The following is a 22,482-nucleotide window of genomic DNA, read 5'->3' as shown; positions in this document are numbered from 1 at the left end:
GATAAAGAAAACCAATGCTCAATAGAAGAATATTGTAACCAGGCCACACCAAGAACCTAAAAAATGACCGTTAGGTTTCCTTCTATCTTTTTTTTAGAGAATCAGAATTGAGTTATTTTTTTAATTAAATTTTCTATTTAAAAAATAAAAATAAAAATTTGTCGGTCTGGTTCCATTGTAGGACCGGGAACCGGGCCGCCTCAACGCTAGTTCTATTTTGAGGAACCTAGGACCGGACCGATGACCTCTAGAACCGGACCAAACCCATCGGTCCGGTCCGATCCTGGCGATTCCCGATTATGGCGGTCCACTTTGCTACCCCTAACCTTACCTATTTTGCCTTGCCCTGTTCTTAATAGGGCCGAATAATGCTCGTGATATATGATGATTTTGCTATATGTGTGCTGTTTATGTACAAAAAGCCACTTCAGTTACATGACTAGTCCAGTCCCTACGACGCATACAAACCTTTTGGTGAAATGCCTTATTGAAGCATTGAATTATAGTCGAGAAAGAGTTGATTTAATCCGTGATTGAATGTTTCATCATGTGTAGTGTTTCAAATGGTCCCTAATTATCGGTTCCATTGGACCGTCGAGGAACCGGGATCGATTGGTTTGATCCTTTGTTCCGAAAATTGGGAATCGGAGCTATCGGTCCGATTTTCGGTTCTTGAGGGAAATTGGACTGAACCGAAAATCGCTCACCCCTTCATTAACTAAGTCATCCGATTCATTTAGTACATGCTGAGTTTTCTTCCTCCCTCTTTGCACATTTATATGATAAAGAATTCACTCCTTTCTCGAACACGCTAGCCAAAATTCACTTATTGGTCTTGATAAAATTTGAGTAATTTGACAGATTTGCTGTTCTACACTCAAGGTGTAGGATGCTTTCATCGGCACGACAAATTTTTAAACTTCATTGTGTAGACCGATTTGGACTTTACTACTTTTACATTTGGAAAGACTTCGAAGTACTTCATGTGAAAATAGAGTTAAAAATTACGAATTGGAATTTCAAAAAAAATATATTTTTGAGAACTTTTGACGTCACGCATTCATCACTCCCGCGATCTCTACAGCCCTTCAAAAATCAAAATTTCCCCTTTGAGTAGTGAATTGATGGGGTACTCTTGTTGGCAGAATCGAAAGGATTATTGACAGGAACCACGTGGCAATCTTGACGTAGAAATCGAGGGCAAATCGACTATCACGAGTCGAGGAGACATAGGCCAATCATGGATTGCCACGTGTCGACACGAGACGACATCAAGCCCATGAGGACGGGTACTTTGGGCCCAGTAGAAAAGCCTTGGATCAACGACTAACTTCCAAAGCCCAATTCTGGTTTTTAGCAGAGTGCTTGGATTAAACCTTAGCAATTGAGTAATCTCGGTTAAGTGTTCCTCTCGTCTTCCTCCAAGTCGAAGAGCACGAATCATAATCTCGCTTCGTTGTCTCACTTTCCTCCGCGCGTTCTGTTTCCGAGTGCTAGAGCCCCCAGCGTTTGGTTGACGAGCTTCGTTGATGCGGTGAGCTTGTCTGCAGAACTTCTCGAGCTGTTCACTTCATGATTGTGCATTGTTGGCTCTCTCTCTCTCTCTCTCTCTTCGAGTTTCTGTAGCGCTTCCTGAATCCATTTGACATCAAGTTCTGTCCTCCCTTCCGGTGCTTCTTTGAGGTTAGCCCGAGGAAGGAGTGTTGGGCTTAGATATTTACTTCTGTAGACGATTGACGCCTCACAATTTCGTGGTTTCACTCGATCATTTCCAATTGCTGCAATTGCTGGGTTCAGTGTTTACTGGAACGGAGGTTCATTGACTCCAAGTCCCCGTCCAGGGGAATGTTGTAGTGAAGTTCTGGAATTTCGTAAATTTTGATATGGTGGTTGTGGTTGGCTTGTGCTGGAAATGCATTGAAAGAATCAAAATGAAGCCCATACCGGAAATTGCTTGAAGTTGTCTTGTGCTGATTTCTCTGGGCGGACCGAACCATTTGGAGGGTTTCGTTCCTTTGTTTATTTGCGGTTGTTGCTTGACTGACTTGGGAAGCATCCACGAGATAAAAAGAGGGCTTTTATGCCATCTCAGTGAGACTATTGTTCATCCATTTGGTTTGGCATCCGCTTAAAACAAATAGACGATGGGCTAAAGCTGTCTGTTTGAACATGTTAGTATCCTTCAATTTGAGGTCATTCAATGTCATTTTCGAAGGCTTGCATGCAGATCCATCTGTTGTTGGTGGGCATCCTAACGCAAAGCAGCATCGTACTAACCTATTGAACAATAAAACTGAAGAAATCAGAGACATGGTTAACTTTTTTGTGTAACTATTCTTGTTTTTCCTTTTGCCATGGAGTACTTTTGTGGAATTTAAATTTTGATGATCTGATCTTTCTTTCTTTTCTTTGCTTTCTGGGTCCTTTTTTCATATGTCACTTACTGCCTCTTTTATTCGGTTCTAGTCTCTCCTAAACATGTCACTGTCAAAGCTTAGTAGAAGATATCTTCTGTCGGCAAACCTTGTTAAGATACCGCATTCACCTCTTGGTTCTCAGTAAGAATATCCCTACTGCAGAACTTTTGAATCAGCATATTTTAGCCGCTTGTGTGATGAACATGTCAGAAAACTTTTCATAATTGCTGGATTACAAATTTCACAACCTTTCCATGAGCAAAAGGAAAAAGAGGACTAACTTCAAGACTCTGCTTAGCATCATCCTCATCATTATCATCCTCATTCTATTCCCTATTGATTGCAAATTGTGATTGTTGTATAGGTTCAAACATGGGATTCCTGGGCTAGGTTTCTGTCACGCACGATCTGTCTCTGGATATGGGCAACCTTCAGTTAGCGATATATGGTGCTTAGTACGAAGATGCAGATTTAGTACCTGTTCAACTAACAAGTCTTATGAGTTTCCAAATGGTTCTGTATATAGTAGGAAACCCAGTTCTATATTCAGTACCCATCGCTACTATGCCTCGCATGCTTCTTCCACAGAACAAAAATCTCGAAAAATGCTTCTATACCTGACAGCTCTGGTCCTCGCAATGGTGGGAAGTAGTTATGCGGCTGTACCTTTGTATAGGAGATTCTGTCAGGTTACTGGGTATGGTGGCACTATTCAACGACGTGAGGTCAGATTTGAGCTTTTCATTTGTTCATTGTATGATGTACTCTGTATTTTCAGTTTATATTTCTTTTGACAACTCTGGCTGATCATGAATTGACTCTGCTATGTTTAGACTGTCGAAGAAAAAATTGCCCGACATGCTAATGATGGGGCTGTCTCCACAAGGTATGGGTCTATTGTTGAGTGTTCTGCTTGGTGATTGCGAAAGTTGCTTCTACCTCAGGGTGGTTTCTCGTGATCTTTGTTGTGCCAGAGAGCCTGTTTATCATTTCGCATAGCATTTCAGTTTCTGATTCTTGCTGGTAGGATACTTGGCTGGGTTTCAGGAAATACTTTTTCTTGAAACAAGTTATATAAGGCATTGTGGTTTTTAAGATCATTTTATGGTCTCCAGGGTAGGCTTCCTCATCATTAGAGGAAGAAAAAGAAAGGGAGGGAGGTTTTTAAGGTGGTTTGTGTTTTTAAGATCATTTTATGGTTTCCGAGGTAGGCTTCCTCATCATCAGAGGAAGAAAAAGAGAGTGAGGGCGGGAGATATTGTCCTTCTGATCATTCTGTTGGCATAATGGATGAGAAATTACATACTAAGAGCTAGTTTACTTACTCCAATACTGTTTTTAGATGCACATAGAGGTTTTTATTATTTGTTTAATTTTTCAGTCTATTCTTAGTGTATTGCTTATTTTGGGAATACGGATTTTGCCACAGGGAGATTGCGGTGCAGTTTAATGCTGATGTGGCTGATGGGATGCCATGGAAGTTTACTCCCACCCAAAGAGAGGTTTTTCATTTCAAGATCATTGCCTAGGATGCTCTGTTCTCATAAGTTGTTTGCCTATATCAAAGGGACAGAGGCAACATTCTTGACTTATTTTTGCAGGTAAGGGTCAAGCCTGGAGAAAGTGCTCTTGCATTTTATACTGCTGAAAATCGCAGTTCAGTACCAATAACTGGCGTTTCCACATACAATGTTACTCCCATGAAGGTACTGCTGCCCAACATTCATTGCCCCAATAAAATGGACGCTTCATGTACTTTTTCGACTAATACGAGCCATCTGTGAATGTGCATCATTATCTCTAAATCTGTTAATACTTTGCTCATTGGGGTGATTCATCCAGCAGACAACTTAAGTGAGAGAGCATGTCCGTCAAGATTGCTTTACCCTTGACAATTGAGGTTTATTCTGACTAAATTCGTCTAACGTGTTGCAGGCAGCAGTTTATTTCAACAAAATACAGTGCTTTTGCTTTGAAGAGCAGCGGCTACTTCCAGGAGAACAAATTGATATGCCTGTAAGTTTGATGTTCCTGGTCTTCTGATACTTTGCTAAGATGGACTTTAGAGACAATACAAATTTTTAACAGTGGATGCGTTCTCATATATGCAGGTGTTTTTTTACATCGACCCTGAGTTTGAAACCGATCCTAGAATGGATGGCATCAATAACTTGGTTTTGTCATATACATTTTTCAAGGTATCTGAGGACTGATTGACTTGTGTTTACAGAAAAACTTGACGAAGTTTTGGACGGCAGTTACTTCGACAAAAGGCAGCTAGCTGATTTAGAGAATGCCAAGTAGACTGGCTTTAAGCTTGGACTGGCATAATCTATTGTAAAACATGAAAGTTTGCACCCCCACCGGCAATCTGTGGATTCACTGCGGAGTTAACGTGGAACCAACATTGTCTCCGGCATTCTTCTTACCAAAAGAGCTACAATAACAAGGTTGACTTTCATGTTTGGGAATGCGGTTTTAGTGTTATCGGACATGACATGCTGTCTCATATTGTTTTTCCAAGTGGTAGAAAAAGAGCTAGTGCTTGTACTTGACTTTCTGGACCATAGAACCCTATCCTCCAGCCTGAAGGTCAATTACGATTAACACAAAATCGGGGAATATGTATTGAAGATCTTGACAGTACAAATTCTCTACAGCAGCATTGTCCTAGGATACTATTGATAAATGAGTAGACTGCCAAAGAAGCAAATCCTTGACCACATGGTAGACCACTTTATAAAATTTTTAAGTGTTGGGATTGATGATCCTTGTAATTTTGCATGGTCTCAAAGCAAGGAACTTTCCTATTTCAATTAGCCGGATCCTTCTCAATCGACCTCCACAGTTTTGTTCCGCACTGTTCTATGCTAATCTCGAGTCATATGGCTATTCGACTATGTCTATACAAGCGCAGTTTTTGCGCAGTTTTTGCGATGGACTAACCGTAGTCTCTTGAGATGCTTCCAGGAGATTATGGATCTTTAAGATCATGAAAGAAAAACATAGTGCCAATCACGCTCGCACCATACATCCTTGTTCCTTGTTGGAAAAGCAACCTGCATAAAGCGATTTCCACAAACGGAAAACCTTGATAGAAGATTTCCCTCAATTTGACAAACAAGCGTGAGATCCAAGACAAAACATTGACAATTCTATTGTGAATGAAGAGAGTTGTCTTTGATCATCATTATCACATAAAAAACTACTTAAGCTTTCCCCATCTTGCATTAAAGGAAACTTGGGGGTCCCCAAACTTCAAAAGGAAGCATGCACGGCACTATATCAGTTGGTTAATTTTTCGATTCTCGACCTAACTAGAAATAGACACGCCTCTTCTTATCCCATTTCATAGTAAAAGCCAAAAAGGGACACTCCAGACCAGCCCTTCCCTCAGTCATCTTATGCGTTTCACGGTTGGATAACGGCTCCATCAAGAAAACTTCGAGAACCGGATGTGTAAACGACATGTGGTTCAAACTTTCGCTTCTTTGGACCAGTGTCTTGGCTGCAATTAGTGCAGATCGCAGTCGGCATAACTTGACTCGGATTTTTGTTCGTGCTCTACCGATTCGCGCGATTGTCATAAAACATCGTGGATGCGTAAAGCTAGAGATGCAGAACGGTCGCCATGGCCAGTATACGAAAGGTTACCCCGTCCCGTGAGCTTTTGTATTCCAATTGCAAACAAGTTCATGTTTGAGCCACTCACCCATGCTTCGGCTCGCATCTTATCTGGTCTGTGGGGTTAGTGAAGAGTCGTATCATCTAAGTGGAGTTTACCCATTGAAGGTAGAGTTCCTAGTCATCTAAAGTAGCATAAATAATTTGTTAACGAGTGCTTCTGGGGTACTTATTAAACAACTGTGCTGATTATCTCAATAGTATTTACTTCATAACTTGGTCTCACGCCTCACCCCTGCATAATCAACTTGAAAATAGTTCCAGATGCATTGTGAATACAATTTGTTATCGCGCATTTAGTACGTTGTTCAAATGGAAACTAAAAATTCAATGAGACGGAGTTCTGATTCGGGGAGCTAGCTGTGAAAACTTTAACTTCAAAAAGCAGAACAAAAAGACAAGTGGAGATCTGAAGCAACTGATAAGAAGAGTATATGTTGAGAGGGAGATTCAATCAGACAGGTTGGTGGAAATGAAAGGCACTGCAAATTCCTGAAGAATGCTGGTGATATGGCAACAGACATGAATGAGCTCCTCCAGGACAAGTACCAATCTCCAAACTTCCTCCAGGCCTCTCCTCTATATATTTCACTCTGATTCCCTCGCATCTCAGTCACATCCAAGCTAAGCACATGGAGAAACCACATGCCCAATCTGCACTTAAGGTTCTGGTTATTTGCTGTCATGTCCCTTTTCTTGTCCTGATTATTTAAACGCTCTATAGCCGATGCCAATACTGATTGGCTTTCCTCTTTGTTTTGGCGATACTAAGAAATTTGTGAAGGTAGGCTCGGAGTCTGTTCTTCCTTGGAGCTCCGCTGCCAGTGCCAGAGGAATGGTGAGTAAAAATGAATCTACACTTCTCAAAGGGCAAGTTCTGTCTTTCAGGGACATACTCGGGTAGCATCCACTGCCTGACTCCGCGCGAAAAGCGTGTGCGGCAGGGAAGCCTAGTTGCGTATAAACTATGACAGCACTACACACACGGTCTTCCAGTCTAAGTTGACCTTTCGATTAATTGCTTGATCATTTACTGCTTGCCGGAAGACACAGACGACGCTGCCACACTTATTATGTCAGGATGACATACCATATTGCAAGTCATATTTCTCCAATCTGTTCCAGATAATCGACATAAGAGATCTGCTTTACAATGCCAAGTAGTTTGCGAGCAGACATGAACAGTAAAAATTGAGTGCTCAATGCTCACTTTCTCTTTTTATGTTTATTGAGTCCGCCTCTTGATGTGCTTCGAGGATATTCTGAGCCTGTCCGGCGTCCACCTCCTTTAAGAAATTGATGTTTTGCTATATCTTAGAGTCATCATTCATCATAACTCTCTTTGCTAGCTTTCAGTCGCCCAGCTTACTGAAAGAAGAGAACAAACTGATCAAAGTATTACTTTATATCCACAGGCAAAGGATGAAGTCAAAGAGCAACTTTCTGCTGATAAATCAAAGGTAAAATCTCTTTTCTGCATTTCAACTCTCTCTATGTCTCTCAATCAACAAAGCTGCATGTTCCTCTTTAGGCTACTCAAAAGCCTTCCGCAAAAGAAAATACCAAGCCTGTAGATGTGAAACTCCACACACAACAGAGAGCTGCCAAACGTGCGATGTTCAATTACTCGGTGAGTCTTCATTGTTCATCCACCACGACATCAAGCGCATGTAGTGTGTGTATCAAGTGGAAGTCGATTAGGACTCTTGATCAATAGAATAAAGATTTCAATTGAGTAAGTCGTTCTCTTTAAGTTTTCTAATGGGGCACCACAAGCAGGTTGCGACCAAGCTGTATCTCATGGAGAAACAGAAGAAACACGAAGAGAAGTTGCAAAAGGTGTAGAAAGGAATTGAGATGGTATCTGACAAGTTCCAGATCTTCATGAAATGCACTTCCATTTCTAATGTGAATTTATCAATTAGCAGATGATCGAAGAGGAAGAGATACGGCTGCTGAGAAAAGAGATGATTCCCAGAGCCCAGTTAATGCCTTTGTTCGACAGGCCCTTCTACCCACAGAGGTAAAATTTCAGATCTTGCCCAAATCTGGATGCACGTTGTCATGCGAATGTGATCGGTCTCGAGAAGCACGAGCTTCAGAAAGAATAAATAGGATCGCTCTCTCTAAAACACGCAGAGCGGGCCTAGACACTAACAGTTACTTGGAGAGCAGTGACTAAATTCTTAACCGGGTTCTTGTCGTGGCAGATCGAGCAGGCCCCTTGACCATCCCTAGAGAGCCGGCATTCCGGATGTTGAGCAGCAAATGCTGGACCTGCATGTATTGCACCCATCAGCTCTACAGCTTCCATCAGCATTGTCACCCTTCAAGCCCATCAAGTGACAGACAACGTGTGCGGCATCTTTTTTCATTAAGCTAGTCATTAGAGAGGCAGCCTCAGGTTTCCACCACCCACCTTTTGTTTCTTCCTCTTGAGTGCAAATAAGCCATTTGCTCCCCCTGCGTCGCGGGTTTTCCCCGGAGGGTTTTCGAGAGCTTAGTTTATATGGTTTGCAAGTGTACCATAGAAGCATTTTGGTGAGAAAGAGTCAGAGAGAGAGAGATGACTCGTTACAGTCAAAATAAGTCTGTATCATATGGGATTTGCTTCATAAATGACATCCTTCAGACCAAGGATCAAACAGCAGCAGATTAGGACACTGAGGTGGACGGTACTGCGATTGCTGTTAGTTATATTCATCTCCATGACCAAAACGAAAATAGGTTTCAAGAGAAATAAATCGGGCAAAGTAGGAAATAAGACTGCTCATTTCTTGAATAAATTCTTTGAATGAATATGCCGAATCAATAATGTAAGCGTAGATTACAGCAAAGAATAGAATGGATATCGAATTTGGAATTGGCATTGGAATGACGAAAGCCATTTTATCTCCGTAACATCGTATTGTGCTCATAACGAATTGCCATTTTCGTTTCGTATCCGAATGAACTGGAACTTTATTCATATATTAGAAAGCAATTTGCTTTTTTTTCTTTTTTAACTCTTCCATACTAATTGGAATTTTTTATTCTTGACCACCGGTGACTATCAAATTCTAAAGTGAAATCTTTGAAATGACCTTTTTTTTTTAATAACTTTGCTAATATAACAGTCTTTTGATTAAAATTTGATTTTTATTAAAGGACTTTGCTAGCATAACGGTGCTTAAGATTTGATTTTTTTTCTTGATGCTTAGCACCTAAAATATTCAAAGTCACATTAATGTTAAAATTAAAGTCGTTTAAATTTAAGCCTTATTTGGTTCAAGATTGAAAATAAGCATTATGGCTCTAAAATCCCTTGGCCAAATGCAAATGGTATTTGGTTCATTTTTTGGCTCACTTTGAGGAGATGTAATTGTATCTCAAATGCTCTCCAAAGTCCTTTAACCCAAAGTACCTATAGAGGTACTTTGGGCTAAAGGCCTTTTGGAAAATGCAATTAATTTTTTTTATTATTTTAATTTTGTCACCTTCGCTTGCCGCCACCACCCATTGCCATCGCCCATTGGCCGCCGCCGCCACTAGTTGCCGACCGGTTGCCGCAATAGGTCGTAGGTCGCCACAGCTTTTTTTTTTCAAAAAGAAAAAATATTTTTCAAAGTTCATTTTTCACCAAACAACATTTACATCAAAGTTACTTTCCAAATGTGTCTTTAAAATACACTTTACCAAACACTACTTGCATTTTAAAAAAAGGCCTTTAGCCCAAAGGTATTTGCATTTTCTCAAACACCTTTGGCCAAATGCTGAACCAAACATGGCTTTATTCCATTTCACTCCTACCTTTTCTTAAAATATAGGTTATTTATTTTTTTGTCGATAGTTATAAGCAACTTCCAAAACTTACTCTCCAAATTTGTCGCTGGACGATCAGGTTTGATAATTGTGTTACTTCCCGATTAGCTCCGATGTATTAGGAAACTAGCCAGAAAAATTCTAACGCAAGCATGAGCACGAGCTCGAAATAGGAGTTCCTAGTGTTTCATTGACTTAAAATATCATATTAATGTTAACATTCAAAGTCAATTTCTTTGAATTCATTCACAAACTTTTTTATATGGGCTAGATAGTCCTGGGGCTGTCAAAAAAGCCCACGCCGAGTTTAGGGTATTTTAGGGTTGGGCCATGGTTGTCTTCGAGGAAGGGTCGAATGCTGGGTTTTCTGACCATTAGGGTCGAATGTTGTTGAAATTCTTTCGATTTGAAAAATACGATCCTTAACCTCCATCGATCACACCCTCCTCTCTCTAATTTGAAAAGCACGAGCCCCGACTCTAACTTCCGCAATCGATGCCCCAACTCTCCTCTTTGAACCAGGTCAAGTCGGACTCCACAATCTCCACCGATGACAACTCCAACTCGGCGGTTGTCATCGGTGGAGATCGTGGATTGTTGGGATAGAGGATGCGAGGGCAAAAAAAAAAAAAAAACCACAAAAACCTGAAATCGTGGAGTTGTCATCGGTGGAGATTGTGGAGTCCGGCATCGTGGTGAAGCCCTACGGTGATATGAAATGTCGGAGAACGATGGCAGGGTCGATTTGAGCTTCGAGGATGAGTATGGGTTGATTCCGCACAATAACAAGAATAATGACATTTTGAGCAACCTCTTTTTTGGATGTTTTGAACTTGGAGGACGATGAAGAGGTTCATGATGATTGTGATCAGGAAGAAGTGGATGGTCACGCCAATAAGAAAGAGAGACTTTGAGCTTGTTTGTCCAGGCCAATGTAAGTGTTAGGTCCAACTCAAACTTGACCCCAATAGTTGCGGCTGTGGATGGTAGTGTTAGGTCCAATTCAAATTGGGAGATTTAAAAAAAAAAAAAAACGTAACCCGATCGGTCCGACCTGAAGATTTCAGACATATATAATTCGATATTGGAACGAGTTAGAGCTCGGTGTCATTTAGTTCTGGGTTGTATCAAGTATCGTGTATATACCCAACCCCGATCCGCGCATTAACACTCCCGGATAGTCATAAGCAATTTCTCATACTCATCCTTGAAATTGTGGCTGGGCAGCTTGGATTGATAATTGAGTCACTGTCCGGCTTGCTCTAATGTCTCGAAAGACTAGCTAAAGAATAATTTCTTTATTTGGGCTGAACAGTAATAAAAAAAGAAAGTTTCCCTAAATACTCTTTAAAATTTACGGCCGAATCATTCGGTTCGATAACCGAGTCACTGTCCGGTCCGCTTTAAGGTCCCGAAAGACCAATTTAAAAATAATTTCTTTATTTGGGCTGAATAGTCTAAAAAAAGTTTCCCTAAATACTTTTTGAAATTTAAGGCCGAATCATTCGATTTGATAACCGAGTCATTGTCCAATTCGCTTTAGTGTCCTGAAAGACTTTAAAATTTCTAGTGTTTCATTTACTCCCAAAACATTAATGTTAATATTCAAGATCGTTTTAATTTGTTTGCACCCATTCATAAATTTTATTAAGATTCAGAATAATTTCTTCTTGTGCTGGTTGGGCCGGATAGTGGTAGGTACGATCCTAAACTAAAGTCATCCAAGACCGGACCGGTCGGTTTATAAGGCTCATCGTGCGGTTCGCTCCAAACTTGCAAAGATAAATTCTAATGCAGTGCGAGCTCATTTCTAGGGTTTTGTATACTTCTCTTCCTGCGTATCTCTCAATCGATCGAGCGTTTCATTTGATTCTAATCGGTATGTACTCGCTGCTCTTCCTCTCTCTTTGCGCATTAGTTTCACCCGTTTCTCCAACCCGCCTGTGGAAGTCCGCTTGATTGGTCGTAATTTGAGTAGTTTGACGAATTTTGCTGTTTTCCACTCAAGTTTTGGAATGCCCTCATGGGCATGATAGATTCTTCATATGTTGTTCTTCTGATATACCTTTTCCCTAGAACAATTGGAGCTCGCTCTTCGTAATACTTTTTGGGGGGAAGATGGAGCTTCGTACTTGCTTGGTGTTTCCTTTTCGTGGTCGAGAAAATTGATTTGAAGGTAATTTGAAATATGCTGCTTGCTTCAAATTGTTGGTTTTTCTTTCCGTCGTTTTTAATGAAAGGCTCAATTGGGCGGATTCTAAAATCGATGTTATGTTCGTCCAGCGGATCTTGGTTTTCCGAGTTTCACTGTTTTATTGAAAAAAACATATTTTTTTTTTGGGCGTAGTTGTAGGAATTCCTTAGTTTCCTGTCTCCTTTTTGCTTGTGTTGTAGAATTCTTTTTTGACTACATTTGTTATGGTGCATGCCCTTTCTTGTTTACGCTTTCTTTGCCCAGTAATTGTATCCCACATTGATACTAGTTGGGTTCATCCTATATTGCAGTATGGACTTGTGATTCCGCGTAACACCGTGTTGCAGAAAAGTAGACATTTGTGTAAGTTGAGGCACATATTAGATAAAAAAGAATTATGGAGGTACAAACCCTTTGATATTGCATAAATGTCTCTTTGATATCTTACTATGCCATTACATGCCCCCCCATGTTACATGCCATCCACGGAGGTTCATTGACTCCTAGTCCCCGTCCAGGGGAATGTTGTAGTGAAGTTCTGGAATTTCGTCAATTTTGATATGGTGGTTGTGGTTGGCTTGTGCTGGAAATGCATTGAAAGAATCAAAATGAAGCCCATACCGGAAATTGCTTGAAGTTGTCTTGTGCTGATTTCTCTGGGCGGACTGAACCTTTTGGAGGGTTTCGTTCCTTTGTTTATTTGCGGTTGTTGCTTGAGTTTGGGAAGCATCCACGAGATAAAAAGAGGGCTTTTATGCCATCTCAGTGAGACTATTGTTCATCCATTTGGTTTGGCATCCGCTTAAAACAAATAGACGATGGGCTAAAGCTGTCTGTTTGAACGTGTTAGTATCCTTCAATTTGAGGTCATTCAATGTCAGTTTCGAAGGCTTGCGTTCAGATCCGTCCATTGTGGGTGGGCTTTCTAACGCAAAGTGGTGTCGTACTAACCTACCGAACAATGAAACTGAAGAAATCAGAGACATGGTTAACTTTTTTGTGCAACTATTCTTGTTTTTCCTTTTGCCATGGAGTACTTTAATGGAATTTAAATTTTGATGATCTTTCTTTCTTTTCTTTCCTTTCTGAGTCCTTTTTTCATATGTCACTTACTGCCTCTTTTATTCGGTTCTAGTCTCTCCTAAACATGTCATTGTCAAAGCTTAGTAGAAGATATCTTCTGTCCGCAAACCTTGTTAAGATACCGCATTCACCTCTTGGTTCTCAGTAAGTATACCCCTACTGCAGAACTTTTGAATCAGCATATTTTAGCCACTTGTGTGATGAACATGTCAGAAAACTTTTCATAATTGCTGAATTACAAATTTGCCAACCTTTCCATGAGCAAAAGGAAAAAGAGGACTAACTTCAAGACTCTGCTTATCATCATCATCATCATCATTATCATTCCATTCCCTATTGATTGCAAATTGCGATTGTTGTATAGGTTCAAACATGGGATTCCTGGGCTAGGTTTCTGTCATGCACGATCTGTCTCTGGATGTGGGCGACCTTCTGTTAGCGATGTACGGTGCTTAGTACGAAGATGCAGATTTAGTACCTGGTCAACTAACAAGTCTTATGAGTTTCCAAATGGTTCTGTATATAGTAGGAAATCCAGTTCTATATTCAGTACCCATCGCTACTATGCCTCGCATGCTTCTTCCACAGAACAAAAATCTCGAAAAATGCTTCTATACCTGACAGCTCTGGTCCTCGCAATGGTGGGAGGTAGTTATGCGGCTGTACCTTTGTATAGGAGATTCTGTCAGGCTACTGGGTATGGTGGCACTATTCAACGACGTGAGGTCAGATTTGAGCTTTTCATTTGTTCATTGCATGATGTACTCTGTATTTTTAGTTTATATTTCTTTTGACAACTCTGGCTGATCATGAATTGACTCTGCTATGTTTAGACTGTCGAAGAAAAAATTGCCCGACATGCTAATGATGGGACTGTCACCACAAGGTATGGGTCTATTGTTGAGTGTTCTGCTTGGTGATTGCGAAAGTTGCTTCTACCTCAGGGTGGTTTCTAGTGATCTTTGTTGTGCCAGAGAGCCTGTTTATCATTTCGCATAGCATTTCAGTTTCTGATTCTTGCTGGTAGGATACTTGGCTGGGTTTCAGGAAATACTTTTTCTTGAAACAAGTTATATAAGGCATTGTGGTTTTTAAGATCATTTTATGGTCTCCGGGGTAGGCTTCCTCATCATTGGAGGAAGAAAAAGAAAGGGAGGGAGGTTTTTAGGGCGGTTTGTGTTTTTAAGATCATTTTATGGTTTCCGAGGTAGGCTTCCTCATCATCAGAGGAAGAAAAAGGGAGTGAGGGCGGGAGATATTGTCCTTCTGATCATTCTGTCGGCATAATGGATGAGAAATTACATACCAATAGCTAGTTTACTTACTCCAATACTGTTTTTAGATGCACATAGAGGTTTTTATTATTTATTTAATTTTTCAGTCTATTCTTAGTGTATTGCTTATTTTGAGAATACGGATTTTGCCACAGGGAGATTGCGGTGCAGTTTAATGCTGATGTGGCTGATGGGATGCCATGGAAGTTTACTCCCACCCAAAGAGAGGTTTTTCATTTCAAGATCATTGCCTAGGATGCTCTGTTCTCATAAGTTGTTTGCCCATATCAAAGGGACAGAGGCAACATTCTTGACTTATTTTTGCAGGTAAGGGTCAAGCCTGGAGAAAGTGCTCTTGCATTTTATACTGCTGAAAATCGCAGTTCAGCACCAATAACTGGCGTTTCCACATACAATGTTACTCCCATGAAGGTACTGCTGGCCAACATTCATTGCCCCAATAAAATGGACGCTTCATGTACTTTTTCGACTAATACGAGCCATCTGTGAATGTGCATCATTATCTCTAAATCTGTTAATACTTTGCTCATTGGGGTGATTCATCCAGCAGACAACTTAAGTGTGAGAGCATGTCCATCAAGGTTGCTTTACCCTTGACAATTGAGGTTTGTTCTGGCTAAATTTGTCTAATGTGTTGCAGGCGGCAGTTTATTTCAACAAAATACAGTGCTTTTGCTTTGAAGAGCAGCGGCTACTTCCGGGAGAACAAATTGATATGCCTGTAAGTATGATATTCCTGGTCTTCTGATACTTTTCTAAGATGGACTTTAGAGACAATACAAATTTTTAACAGTGGATGCGTTCTCATATATGCAGGTGTTTTTTTACATCGACCCTGAGTTTGAAACCGATCCTAGAATGGATGGCATCAATAACTTGGTTTTGTCATATACATTTTTCAAGGTATCTGAGGACTGATTGACTTGTGTTTACAGCAAAACTTGACAAAGTTTTGGACGGCAGTTACTTCGACAAAAGGCAGCTAGCTGATTTAGAGAATGCCAAGTAGACTGGCTTTAAGCTTGGACTGGCATAATCTATTGTAAAACATGAATGTTGTACCCCCACCGGCAATCTGTGGATTCACTGCGGAGTTAACGTGGAACCAACATTGTCGCTGGCATTCTTCTTACCAAAAGAGCTACAATAACAAGGTTGACTTTCATGTTTCGGAATGCGATTTTAGTGTTATCGGACATGACATGCCGTCTCATATTGTTTTTCCAAGTGGTAGAAAAAGAGCTAGTGCTTGTACTTGACTTTCTGGAACATAGAACCCTATCCTCCAGCCTGAAGGTCAATTACGATTGACACAAAATTTGGGAATATGTATTGAAGATATTGACAACACAAATTCTCTACAGCAGCATTGTCCTTGGATACTATTGATAAATGAGTAGACTGCGAAAGAAGCAAATCCATGACCACATGGTAGACCACTTTATAAAATTTTTTAGTGTTGGGATTGATGATCCTCGTAATTTTGCATGGTCTCAAAACAAGGAATTTTCCTATTTCAATTAGCTGGATCCTTCTCAATCGACCTCCACAGTTTTGTTCTGCATTGTTCTATGCTAATCTCGAGTCGTGTGACTATTCGACTATGTCTATACAAGCGCAGTTTTTGCGATGGACTAATCTTGGTCTCTTGAGATGCTTCCAGGAGATTATGGATCTTTAAGATCATGAAAGAAAAATATGGTGCCAACCCAGCCTGGTCGCCCAGGAAGTTAAATGAGTGTTACATCCATACGTCCTTGTTCCTTGTTGGAAAAGCAACCTGCATAAAGCGATTTCCACAAACGGAAAACCTTGATAGAAGATTTCCCTCAATTTGACAAACAGTCGTGAGATCCAAGACAAAACATTGACAATTCTATTGTGAATGAAGAGAGTTGTCTTTGATCATCATTATCACATAAAAAACTACTTAAGCTTTCCCCATCTTGCATTAAAGGAAACTTGGGAGTCCCCAAACTTCAAAAGGAAGCATACACGGCACTATATCAGTTGGTTAATTTTTCGATTCTCGACCTAACTAGAAATAGACACGCCTCTTCTTATCCCATTTCATAGTAAAAGCCAAAAAGGGACACTCCAGACCAGCCCTTCCCTCAGTCATCTTATGCGTTTCACGGTTGGATAACGGCTCCATCAAGAAATCTTTGAGAACCGGATATGTAAACGACATGTGGTTCAAACTTTCGCTTCTTTGGACCAGTGTCATGGCTGCAATTAGTGCAGATCGCAGTCGGCATAACTTGACTCGGATTTTTGTTCGTGCTCTACCGATTCGCGCGATTGTCATAAAACATCGTGGATGCGTAAAGCTAGAGATGCAGAACGGTCGCCATGGCCAGTATACGAAAGGTTACCCCGTCCCGTGAGCTTTTGTATTCCAATTGCAAACAAGTTCATGTTTGAGCCACTCGCCCATGCTTCGGCTCGCATCTTATCTGGTCTGTGGGGTTAGTGAAGAGTCGTATCATCTAACTGGAGTTTACCCATTGAAGGTAGAGTTCCTAGTCATCTAAAGTAGCATAAATAATTTGTTAACGAGTGCTTCAGGGGTACTTATTAAACAACTGTACTGATTATCTCAATAGTATTTACTACATAACTTGGTCTCACGCCTCACCCCTGCATAATCAACTTGAAAATAGTTCCAGATGCATTGCGAATACAATTTGTTATCGCGCATTTAGTACGTTGTTCAAATGGAAAGTAAAAATTCAATGAGACGGAGTTCTGATTCGGGGAGCTAGCTGTGAAAACTTTAACTTCAAAAAGCAGAACAAAAAGACAAGTGGAGATCTGAAGCAACTGATAAGAAGAGTATATGTTGAGAGGGAGATTCAATCAGACAGGTTGGTGGAAATGAAAGGCACTGCAAATTCCTGAAGAATGCTGGTGATATGGCAACAGACATGAATGAGCTCCTCCAGGACAAGTACCAATCTCCAAACTTCCTCCAGGCCTCTCCTCTATATATTTCACTCTGATTCCCTCGCATCTCAGTCACATCCAAGCTAAGCACATGGAGAAACCACATGCCCAATCTGCACTTAAGGTTGTGGTTATTTGCTGTCATGTCCCTTTTCTTGTCCTGATTATTTAAACGCTCTATAGCCGATGCCAATACTGATTGGCTTTCCTCTTTGTTTTGGCGATACTAAGAAATTTGTGAAGGTAGGCTCGGAGTCTGCTCTTCCTTGGAGCTCCGCTGCCAGTGCCAGAGGAATGGTGAGTAAAAATGAATCTACACTTCTCAAAGGGCAAGTTCTGTCTTTCAGGGACATACTCGGGTAGCATCCACTGCCTGACTCCGCGCGAAAAGCGTGTGCGGCAGGGAAGCCTAGTTGCGTATAAACTATGACAGCACTACACACACGGTCTTCCAGTCTAAGTTGACCTTTCGATTAATTGTTTGATCATTTACTGCTTGCCGGAAGACACAGACGACACTGCCACACTTATTATGTCAGGATGACATACCATATTGCAAGTCATATTTCTCCAATCTGTTCCAGATAATCGACATAAGAGATCTGCTTTACAATGCCAAGTAGTTTGCGAGCAGACATGAACAGTAAAAATTGAGTGCTCAATGCTCACTTTCTCTTTTTATGTTTATTGAGTCCGCCTCTTGATGTGCTTCGAGGATATTCTGAGCCTGTCCGGTGTCCACCTCCTTTAAGAAATTGATGTTTTGCTATATCTTAGAGTCATCATTCATCATAACTCTCTTTGCTAGCTTTCAGTCGCCCAGCTTACTGAAAGAAGAGAACAAACTGATCAAAGTATTACTTTATATCCACAGGCAAAGGATGAAGTCAAAGAGCAACTTTCTGCTGATAAATCAAAGGTAAAATCTCTTTTCTGCATTTCAACTCTCTCTATGTCTCTCAATCAACAAAGCTGCATGTTCCTCTTTAGGCTACTCAAAAGCCTTCCGCAAAAGAAAATACCAAGCCTGTAGATGTGAAACTCCACACACAACAGAGAGCTGCCAAACGTGCGATGTTCAATTACTCGGTGAGTCTTCATTGTTCATCCACCACGACATCAAGCGCATGTAGTGTGTGTATCAAGTGGAAGTCGATTAGGACTCTTGATCAATAGAATAAAGATTTCAATTGAGTAAGTCGTTCTCTTTAAGTTTTCTAATGGGGCACCACAAGCAGGTTGCGACCAAGCTGTATCTCATGGAGAAACAGAAGAAACACGAAGAGAAGTTGCAAAAGGTGTAGAAAGGAATTGAGATGGTATCTGACAAGCTCCAGATCTTCATGAAATGCACTTCCATTTCTAATGTGAATTTATCAATTAGCAGATGATCGAAGAGGAAGAGATACGGCTGCTGAGAAAAGAGATGATTCCCAGAGCCCAGTTAATGCCTTTGTTCGACAGGCCCTTCTACCCACAGAGGTAAAATTTCAGATCTTGCCCAAATCTGGATTCACGTTGTCATGCGAATGTGATCGGTCTCGAGAAGCACGAGCTTCAGAAAGAATAAATAGGATCGCTCTCTCTAAAACACGCAGAGCGGGCCTAGACACTAACAGTTACTTGGAGAGCAGTGACTAAATTCTTAACCGGGTTCTTGTCGTGGCAGATCGAGCAGGCCCCTTGACCATCCCTAGAGAGCCGGCATTCCGGATGTTGAGCAGCAAATGCTGGACCTGCATGTATTGCACCCATCAGCTCTACAGCTTCCATCAGCATTGTCACCCTTCAAGCCCATCAAGTGACAGACAACGTGTGCGGCATCTTTTTTCATTAAGCTAGTCATTAGAGAGACAGCCTCAGGTTTCCACCACCCACCTTTTGTTTCTTCCTCTTGAGTGCAAATAAGCCATTTGCTCCCCCTGCGTCGCGGGTTTTCCCCGGAGGGTTTTCAAGAGCTTAGTTTATATGGTTTGCAAGTGTACCATAGAAGCATTTTGGTGAGAAAGAGTCAGAGAGAGAGAGATGACTCGTTACAGTCAAAATAAGTCTGTATCATATGGGATTTGCTTCATAAATGTCATCCTTCAGACCAAGGATCAAACAGCAGCAGATTAGGACACTGAGGTGGACGGTACCGTGATTGCTGTTAGTTATATTCATCTCCTTGACCAAAACGAAAATAGGTTTCAAGAGAAATAAATTGGGCAAAGTAGGAAATAAGACTGCTCATTTCTTGAATAAATTCTTTGAATGAATATGCCGAATCAATAATGTAAGCGTAGATTATAGCAAAGAATAGAATGGATATCGAATTTGGAATTGGCATTGGAATGACGAAAGCCATTTTATCTTCGTAACATCGTATTGTGCTCATAACGAATTGCCATTTTCGTTTCGTATCCGAATGAACTGGAACTTTATTCATAGATTAGAAAGCAATTTGCTTTTTTTTCTTTTTTAACTCTTCCATACTAATTGGAATTTTTTATTCTTGACCACCGGTGACTATCAAATTCTAAAGTGAAATCTTTGAAATGACCTGTTTTTTTAAAATAACTTTGCTAATATAACAGTTTTTTGATTAAAATTTGATTTTTATTAAAGGACTTTGCTAGCATAACGGTGCTTAAGATTTGATTTTTTTCTTGATGCTTAGCACCTAAAATATTCAAAGTCACATTAATGTTAAAATTAAAGTCGTTTAAATTTAAGCCTTATTTGGTTCAAGATTGAAAATAAGCATTAGGGCTCTAAAATCCCTTGGCCAAATGCAAATGGTATTTGGTTCATTTTTTGGCTCACTTTGAGGAGATGTAATTGTATCTCAAATGCTCTCCAAAGTCCTTTAACCCAAAGTACCTCTAACCTATAGAGGTACTTTGGGCTAAAGGCCTTTTGGAAAATGCAATTAATTTTTTTTATTATTTTAATTTTGTCACCTTCGCTTGCCGCCACCACCCATTGCCATCGCCCATTGGCCGCCGCCGCCATTGGTTGCCGACCGGTTGCTGCAACAGGTCATAGGTCGCCACAGCCTTTTTTTTTCAAAAAGAAAAAATATTTTACAAAGTTCATTTTTCACCAAACAACATTTACATCAAAGTTACTTTCCAAATGTGTCTTTAAAATACACTTTACCAAACACTACTTGCATTTTAAAAAAAGACCTTTAACCCAAAGGTATTTGCATTTTCTCAAACACCTTTGGCCAAATGCTGAACCAAACATGGCTTTATTCCATTTCACTCCTACCTTTTCTTAAAATATAGGTTATTTATTTTTTTGTCGATAGTTATAAGCAACTTCCAAAACTTACTCTCCAAATTTGTCGCTGGACGATCAGGTTTGATAATTGTGTTACTTCCCGATTAGCTCCGATGTATTAGGAAACTAGCCAGAAAAATTCTAATGCAAGCATGAGCACGAGCTCGAAATAGGAGTTCCTAGTGTTTCATTGACTTAAAATATCATATTAATGTTAACATTCAAAGTCAATTTCTTTGAATTCAGTCACAAACTTTTTTATATGGGCTAGATAGTCCCGGGGCTGTCAAAAAAGCCCACGCCGAGTTTAGGGTATTTTAGGGTTGGGCCATGGTCGTCTTCGAGGAAGGGTCGAATGCTGGGTTTTCCGACCATTAGGGTAGAGTTGGGAACTTTTTTTTTTTTCCCTTTTTCGTTGTTGAAATTCTTTCGATTTGAAAAATACGATCCTTAACCTCCATCGATCACACCCTCCTCTCTCTAATTTGAAAAGCACGAGCCCCGACTCTAACTTCCACAATCGATGCCCCAACTCTCCTCTTTGAACCAGGTCAAGTCGGACTCCACAATCTCCACCGATGACAACTCCAACTCGGCGGTTGTCATCGGTGGAGATCATGGATTGTTGGGATAGAGGATGCGAGGGCAAAAAAAAAAAAAAAAAAACCACAAAAACCTGAAATCGTGGAGTTGTCATCGGTGGAGATTGTGGAGTCCGGCATCGTGGTGAAGCCCTACAGTGATATGAAATGTCGGAGAACGATGGCGGGGTCGATTTGAGCTTCGAGGATGAGTATGGGTTGATTCCGCACAATAACAAGAATAATGACATTTTGAGCAACCTCTTTTTTGGATGTTTTGAACTTGGAGGACGATGAAGAGGTTCATGATGATTGTGATCAGGAAGAAGTGGATGGTCACGCCAATAAGAAAGAGAGACTTTGAGCTTGTTTGTCCAGGCCAATGTTAGTGTTAGGTCCAACTCAAACTTGACCCCAATAGTTGCGGCTGTGGATGGTAGTGTTAGGTCCAATTCAAATTGGGAGATTTAAAAAAAAAAAAAAACGTAACCCGATCGGTCCGACCTGAAGATTTCAGACATATATAATTCGATATTGGAACGAGTTAGAGCTCAGTGTCATTTAGTTCTGGGTTGTATCAAGTATTGTGTATATACCCAACCCCGATCCGCGCATTAACACTCCCGGATAGTCATAAGCAATTTCTCAAACTCATCCTTGAAATTGTGGCTGGGCAGCTTGGATTGATAATTGAGTCACTGTCCGGCTTGCTCTAATGTCTCGAAAGACTAGCTAAAAAATAATTTCTTTATTTGGGGTGAACAATAATAAAAAAAGAAAGTTTCCCTAAATACTCTTTAAAATTTACGGCCGAATCATTCGGTTCGATAACCGAGTCACTGTCCGGTCCGCTTTAAGGTCCCGAAAGACCAGTTTAAAAATAATTTCTTTATTTGGGCTGAATAGTCTAAAAAAAGTTTCCCTAAATACTTTTTGAAATTTAAGGCCGAATCATTCGATTTGATAACCGAGTCATTGTCCAATTCGCTTTAGTGTCCTGAAAGACTTTAAAATTTCTAGTGTTTCATTTACTCCCAAAACATTAATGTTAATATTCAAGATCGTTTTAATTTGTTTGCACCCATTCATAAATTTTATTAAGATTCAGAATAATTTCTTTTTGTGCTGGTTGGGCCGGATAGTGGTAGGTACGATCCTAAACTAAAGTCATCCAAGACCGGACCGGTCGGTTTATAAGGCTCATCGTGCGGTTC

The 22,482-nt window shown here is 40.5% G+C and overlaps 4 protein-coding genes and 1 long non-coding RNA gene across 7 annotated transcripts; all 5 read left to right on the top strand.

Moving 5' to 3' along the window:
- Positions 1–1,368: 1,368 nt before the first annotated feature.
- Positions 1,369–4,764, top strand: LOC125316133 (cytochrome c oxidase assembly protein COX11, mitochondrial-like). The gene is made up of 8 exons (XM_048283476.1): positions 1,369–1,532; positions 2,466–2,558; positions 2,782–3,142; positions 3,251–3,303; positions 3,847–3,919; positions 4,019–4,123; positions 4,353–4,433; positions 4,529–4,764. Exons 2-8 carry the CDS (start codon positions 2,479–2,481, stop codon positions 4,628–4,630), a joined length of 855 nt encoding a protein of 284 aa, XP_048139433.1. The 5' UTR covers positions 1,369–1,532; positions 2,466–2,478; the 3' UTR covers positions 4,631–4,764.
- A 1,749-nt stretch (positions 4,765–6,513) lies between these two features.
- On the top strand, positions 6,514–8,720 carry LOC125316135 (protein TPX2-like). 2 transcript variants are annotated; one of them, XM_048283485.1, is made up of 7 exons: positions 6,514–6,766; positions 6,874–6,939; positions 7,517–7,561; positions 7,642–7,731; positions 7,881–7,940; positions 8,030–8,124; positions 8,312–8,720. In XM_048283485.1, exons 1-7 carry the CDS (start codon positions 6,734–6,736, stop codon positions 8,337–8,339), a joined length of 417 nt encoding a protein of 138 aa, XP_048139442.1. In that variant the 5' UTR covers positions 6,514–6,733; the 3' UTR covers positions 8,340–8,720. The 2 variants fall into 2 exon arrangements, with proteins under 2 accessions (XP_048139442.1, XP_048139441.1); XM_048283484.1 differs by having other exon boundaries at positions 6,524–6,766; positions 7,633–7,731.
- Positions 8,721–11,669: 2,949 nt separating this feature from the next.
- Positions 11,670–12,481, top strand: LOC115731689. The gene is made up of 3 exons (XR_004014270.2): positions 11,670–11,781; positions 11,979–12,078; positions 12,408–12,481. It is a non-coding gene; the product is annotated as an uncharacterized LOC115731689 (long non-coding RNA).
- A 128-nt stretch (positions 12,482–12,609) lies between these two features.
- LOC125316132 (cytochrome c oxidase assembly protein COX11, mitochondrial-like) lies at positions 12,610–15,654 on the top strand. Its single transcript, XM_048283475.1, has 7 exons — positions 12,610–13,323; positions 13,544–13,904; positions 14,013–14,065; positions 14,609–14,681; positions 14,781–14,885; positions 15,115–15,195; positions 15,291–15,654. The coding sequence occupies exons 1-7, from the start codon at positions 13,244–13,246 to the stop codon at positions 15,390–15,392; spliced, it is 855 nt and encodes a 284-aa protein (XP_048139432.1). The 5' UTR covers positions 12,610–13,243; the 3' UTR covers positions 15,393–15,654.
- Positions 15,655–17,300: 1,646 nt separating this feature from the next.
- Positions 17,301–19,204, top strand: LOC125316134 (protein TPX2-like). Of its 2 annotated transcripts, none has more exons than XM_048283483.1 (7): positions 17,301–17,544; positions 17,652–17,717; positions 18,295–18,339; positions 18,420–18,509; positions 18,659–18,718; positions 18,808–18,902; positions 19,090–19,204. In XM_048283483.1, the coding sequence occupies exons 1-7, from the start codon at positions 17,512–17,514 to the stop codon at positions 19,115–19,117; spliced, it is 417 nt and encodes a 138-aa protein (XP_048139440.1). In that variant the 5' UTR covers positions 17,301–17,511; the 3' UTR covers positions 19,118–19,204. The 2 variants fall into 2 exon arrangements, with proteins under 2 accessions (XP_048139440.1, XP_048139439.1); XM_048283482.1 differs by having other exon boundaries at positions 17,323–17,544; positions 18,411–18,509; positions 19,090–19,196.
- The last annotated feature ends 3,278 nt before the right edge of the window (positions 19,205–22,482 follow it).

The sequence above is a fragment of the Rhodamnia argentea genome, chromosome 8 (genome assembly GCF_020921035.1).
Source record: "Rhodamnia argentea isolate NSW1041297 chromosome 8, ASM2092103v1, whole genome shotgun sequence".
NCBI lineage: Eukaryota > Viridiplantae > Streptophyta > Magnoliopsida > Myrtales > Myrtaceae > Rhodamnia > Rhodamnia argentea.
The sequence above is the reverse complement of the archived record's forward strand: the minus strand, read 5'-3'. Positions and strand labels throughout refer to the sequence as shown.

Bases quoted from the DNA above. Each gene is read 5' to 3' on its own strand.
- LOC125316133 (XM_048283476.1), top strand. From the start codon at position 2,479: ATGTCACTGTCAAAGCTTAGTAGAAGATATCTTCTGTCGGCAAACCTT. The intron at 3,143-3,250 runs GTCAGATTTGAG...TGCTATGTTTAG, and splicing joins GCACTATTCAACGACGTGAG to ACTGTCGAAGAAAAAATTGC. The intron at 3,920-4,018 runs GTTTTTCATTTC...TTATTTTTGCAG, and splicing joins TTACTCCCACCCAAAGAGAG to GTAAGGGTCAAGCCTGGAGA.
- LOC125316135 (XM_048283484.1), top strand. From the start codon at position 6,734: ATGGAGAAACCACATGCCCAATCTGCACTTAAG. The intron at 7,562-7,632 runs GTAAAATCTCTT...GTTCCTCTTTAG, and splicing joins TTTCTGCTGATAAATCAAAG to GCTACTCAAAAGCCTTCCGC. The intron at 7,941-8,029 runs GTGTAGAAAGGA...ATCAATTAGCAG, and splicing joins ACGAAGAGAAGTTGCAAAAG to ATGATCGAAGAGGAAGAGAT.
- LOC125316132 (XM_048283475.1), top strand. From the start codon at position 13,244: ATGTCATTGTCAAAGCTTAGTAGAAGATATCTTCTGTCCGCAAACCTT. The intron at 13,905-14,012 runs GTCAGATTTGAG...TGCTATGTTTAG, and splicing joins GCACTATTCAACGACGTGAG to ACTGTCGAAGAAAAAATTGC. The intron at 14,066-14,608 runs GTATGGGTCTAT...ATTTTGCCACAG, and splicing joins GATGGGACTGTCACCACAAG to GGAGATTGCGGTGCAGTTTA.
- LOC125316134 (XM_048283482.1), top strand. From the start codon at position 17,512: ATGGAGAAACCACATGCCCAATCTGCACTTAAG. The intron at 17,545-17,651 runs GTTGTGGTTATT...GGCGATACTAAG, and splicing joins ATGCCCAATCTGCACTTAAG to AAATTTGTGAAGGTAGGCTC. The intron at 18,719-18,807 runs GTGTAGAAAGGA...ATCAATTAGCAG, and splicing joins ACGAAGAGAAGTTGCAAAAG to ATGATCGAAGAGGAAGAGAT.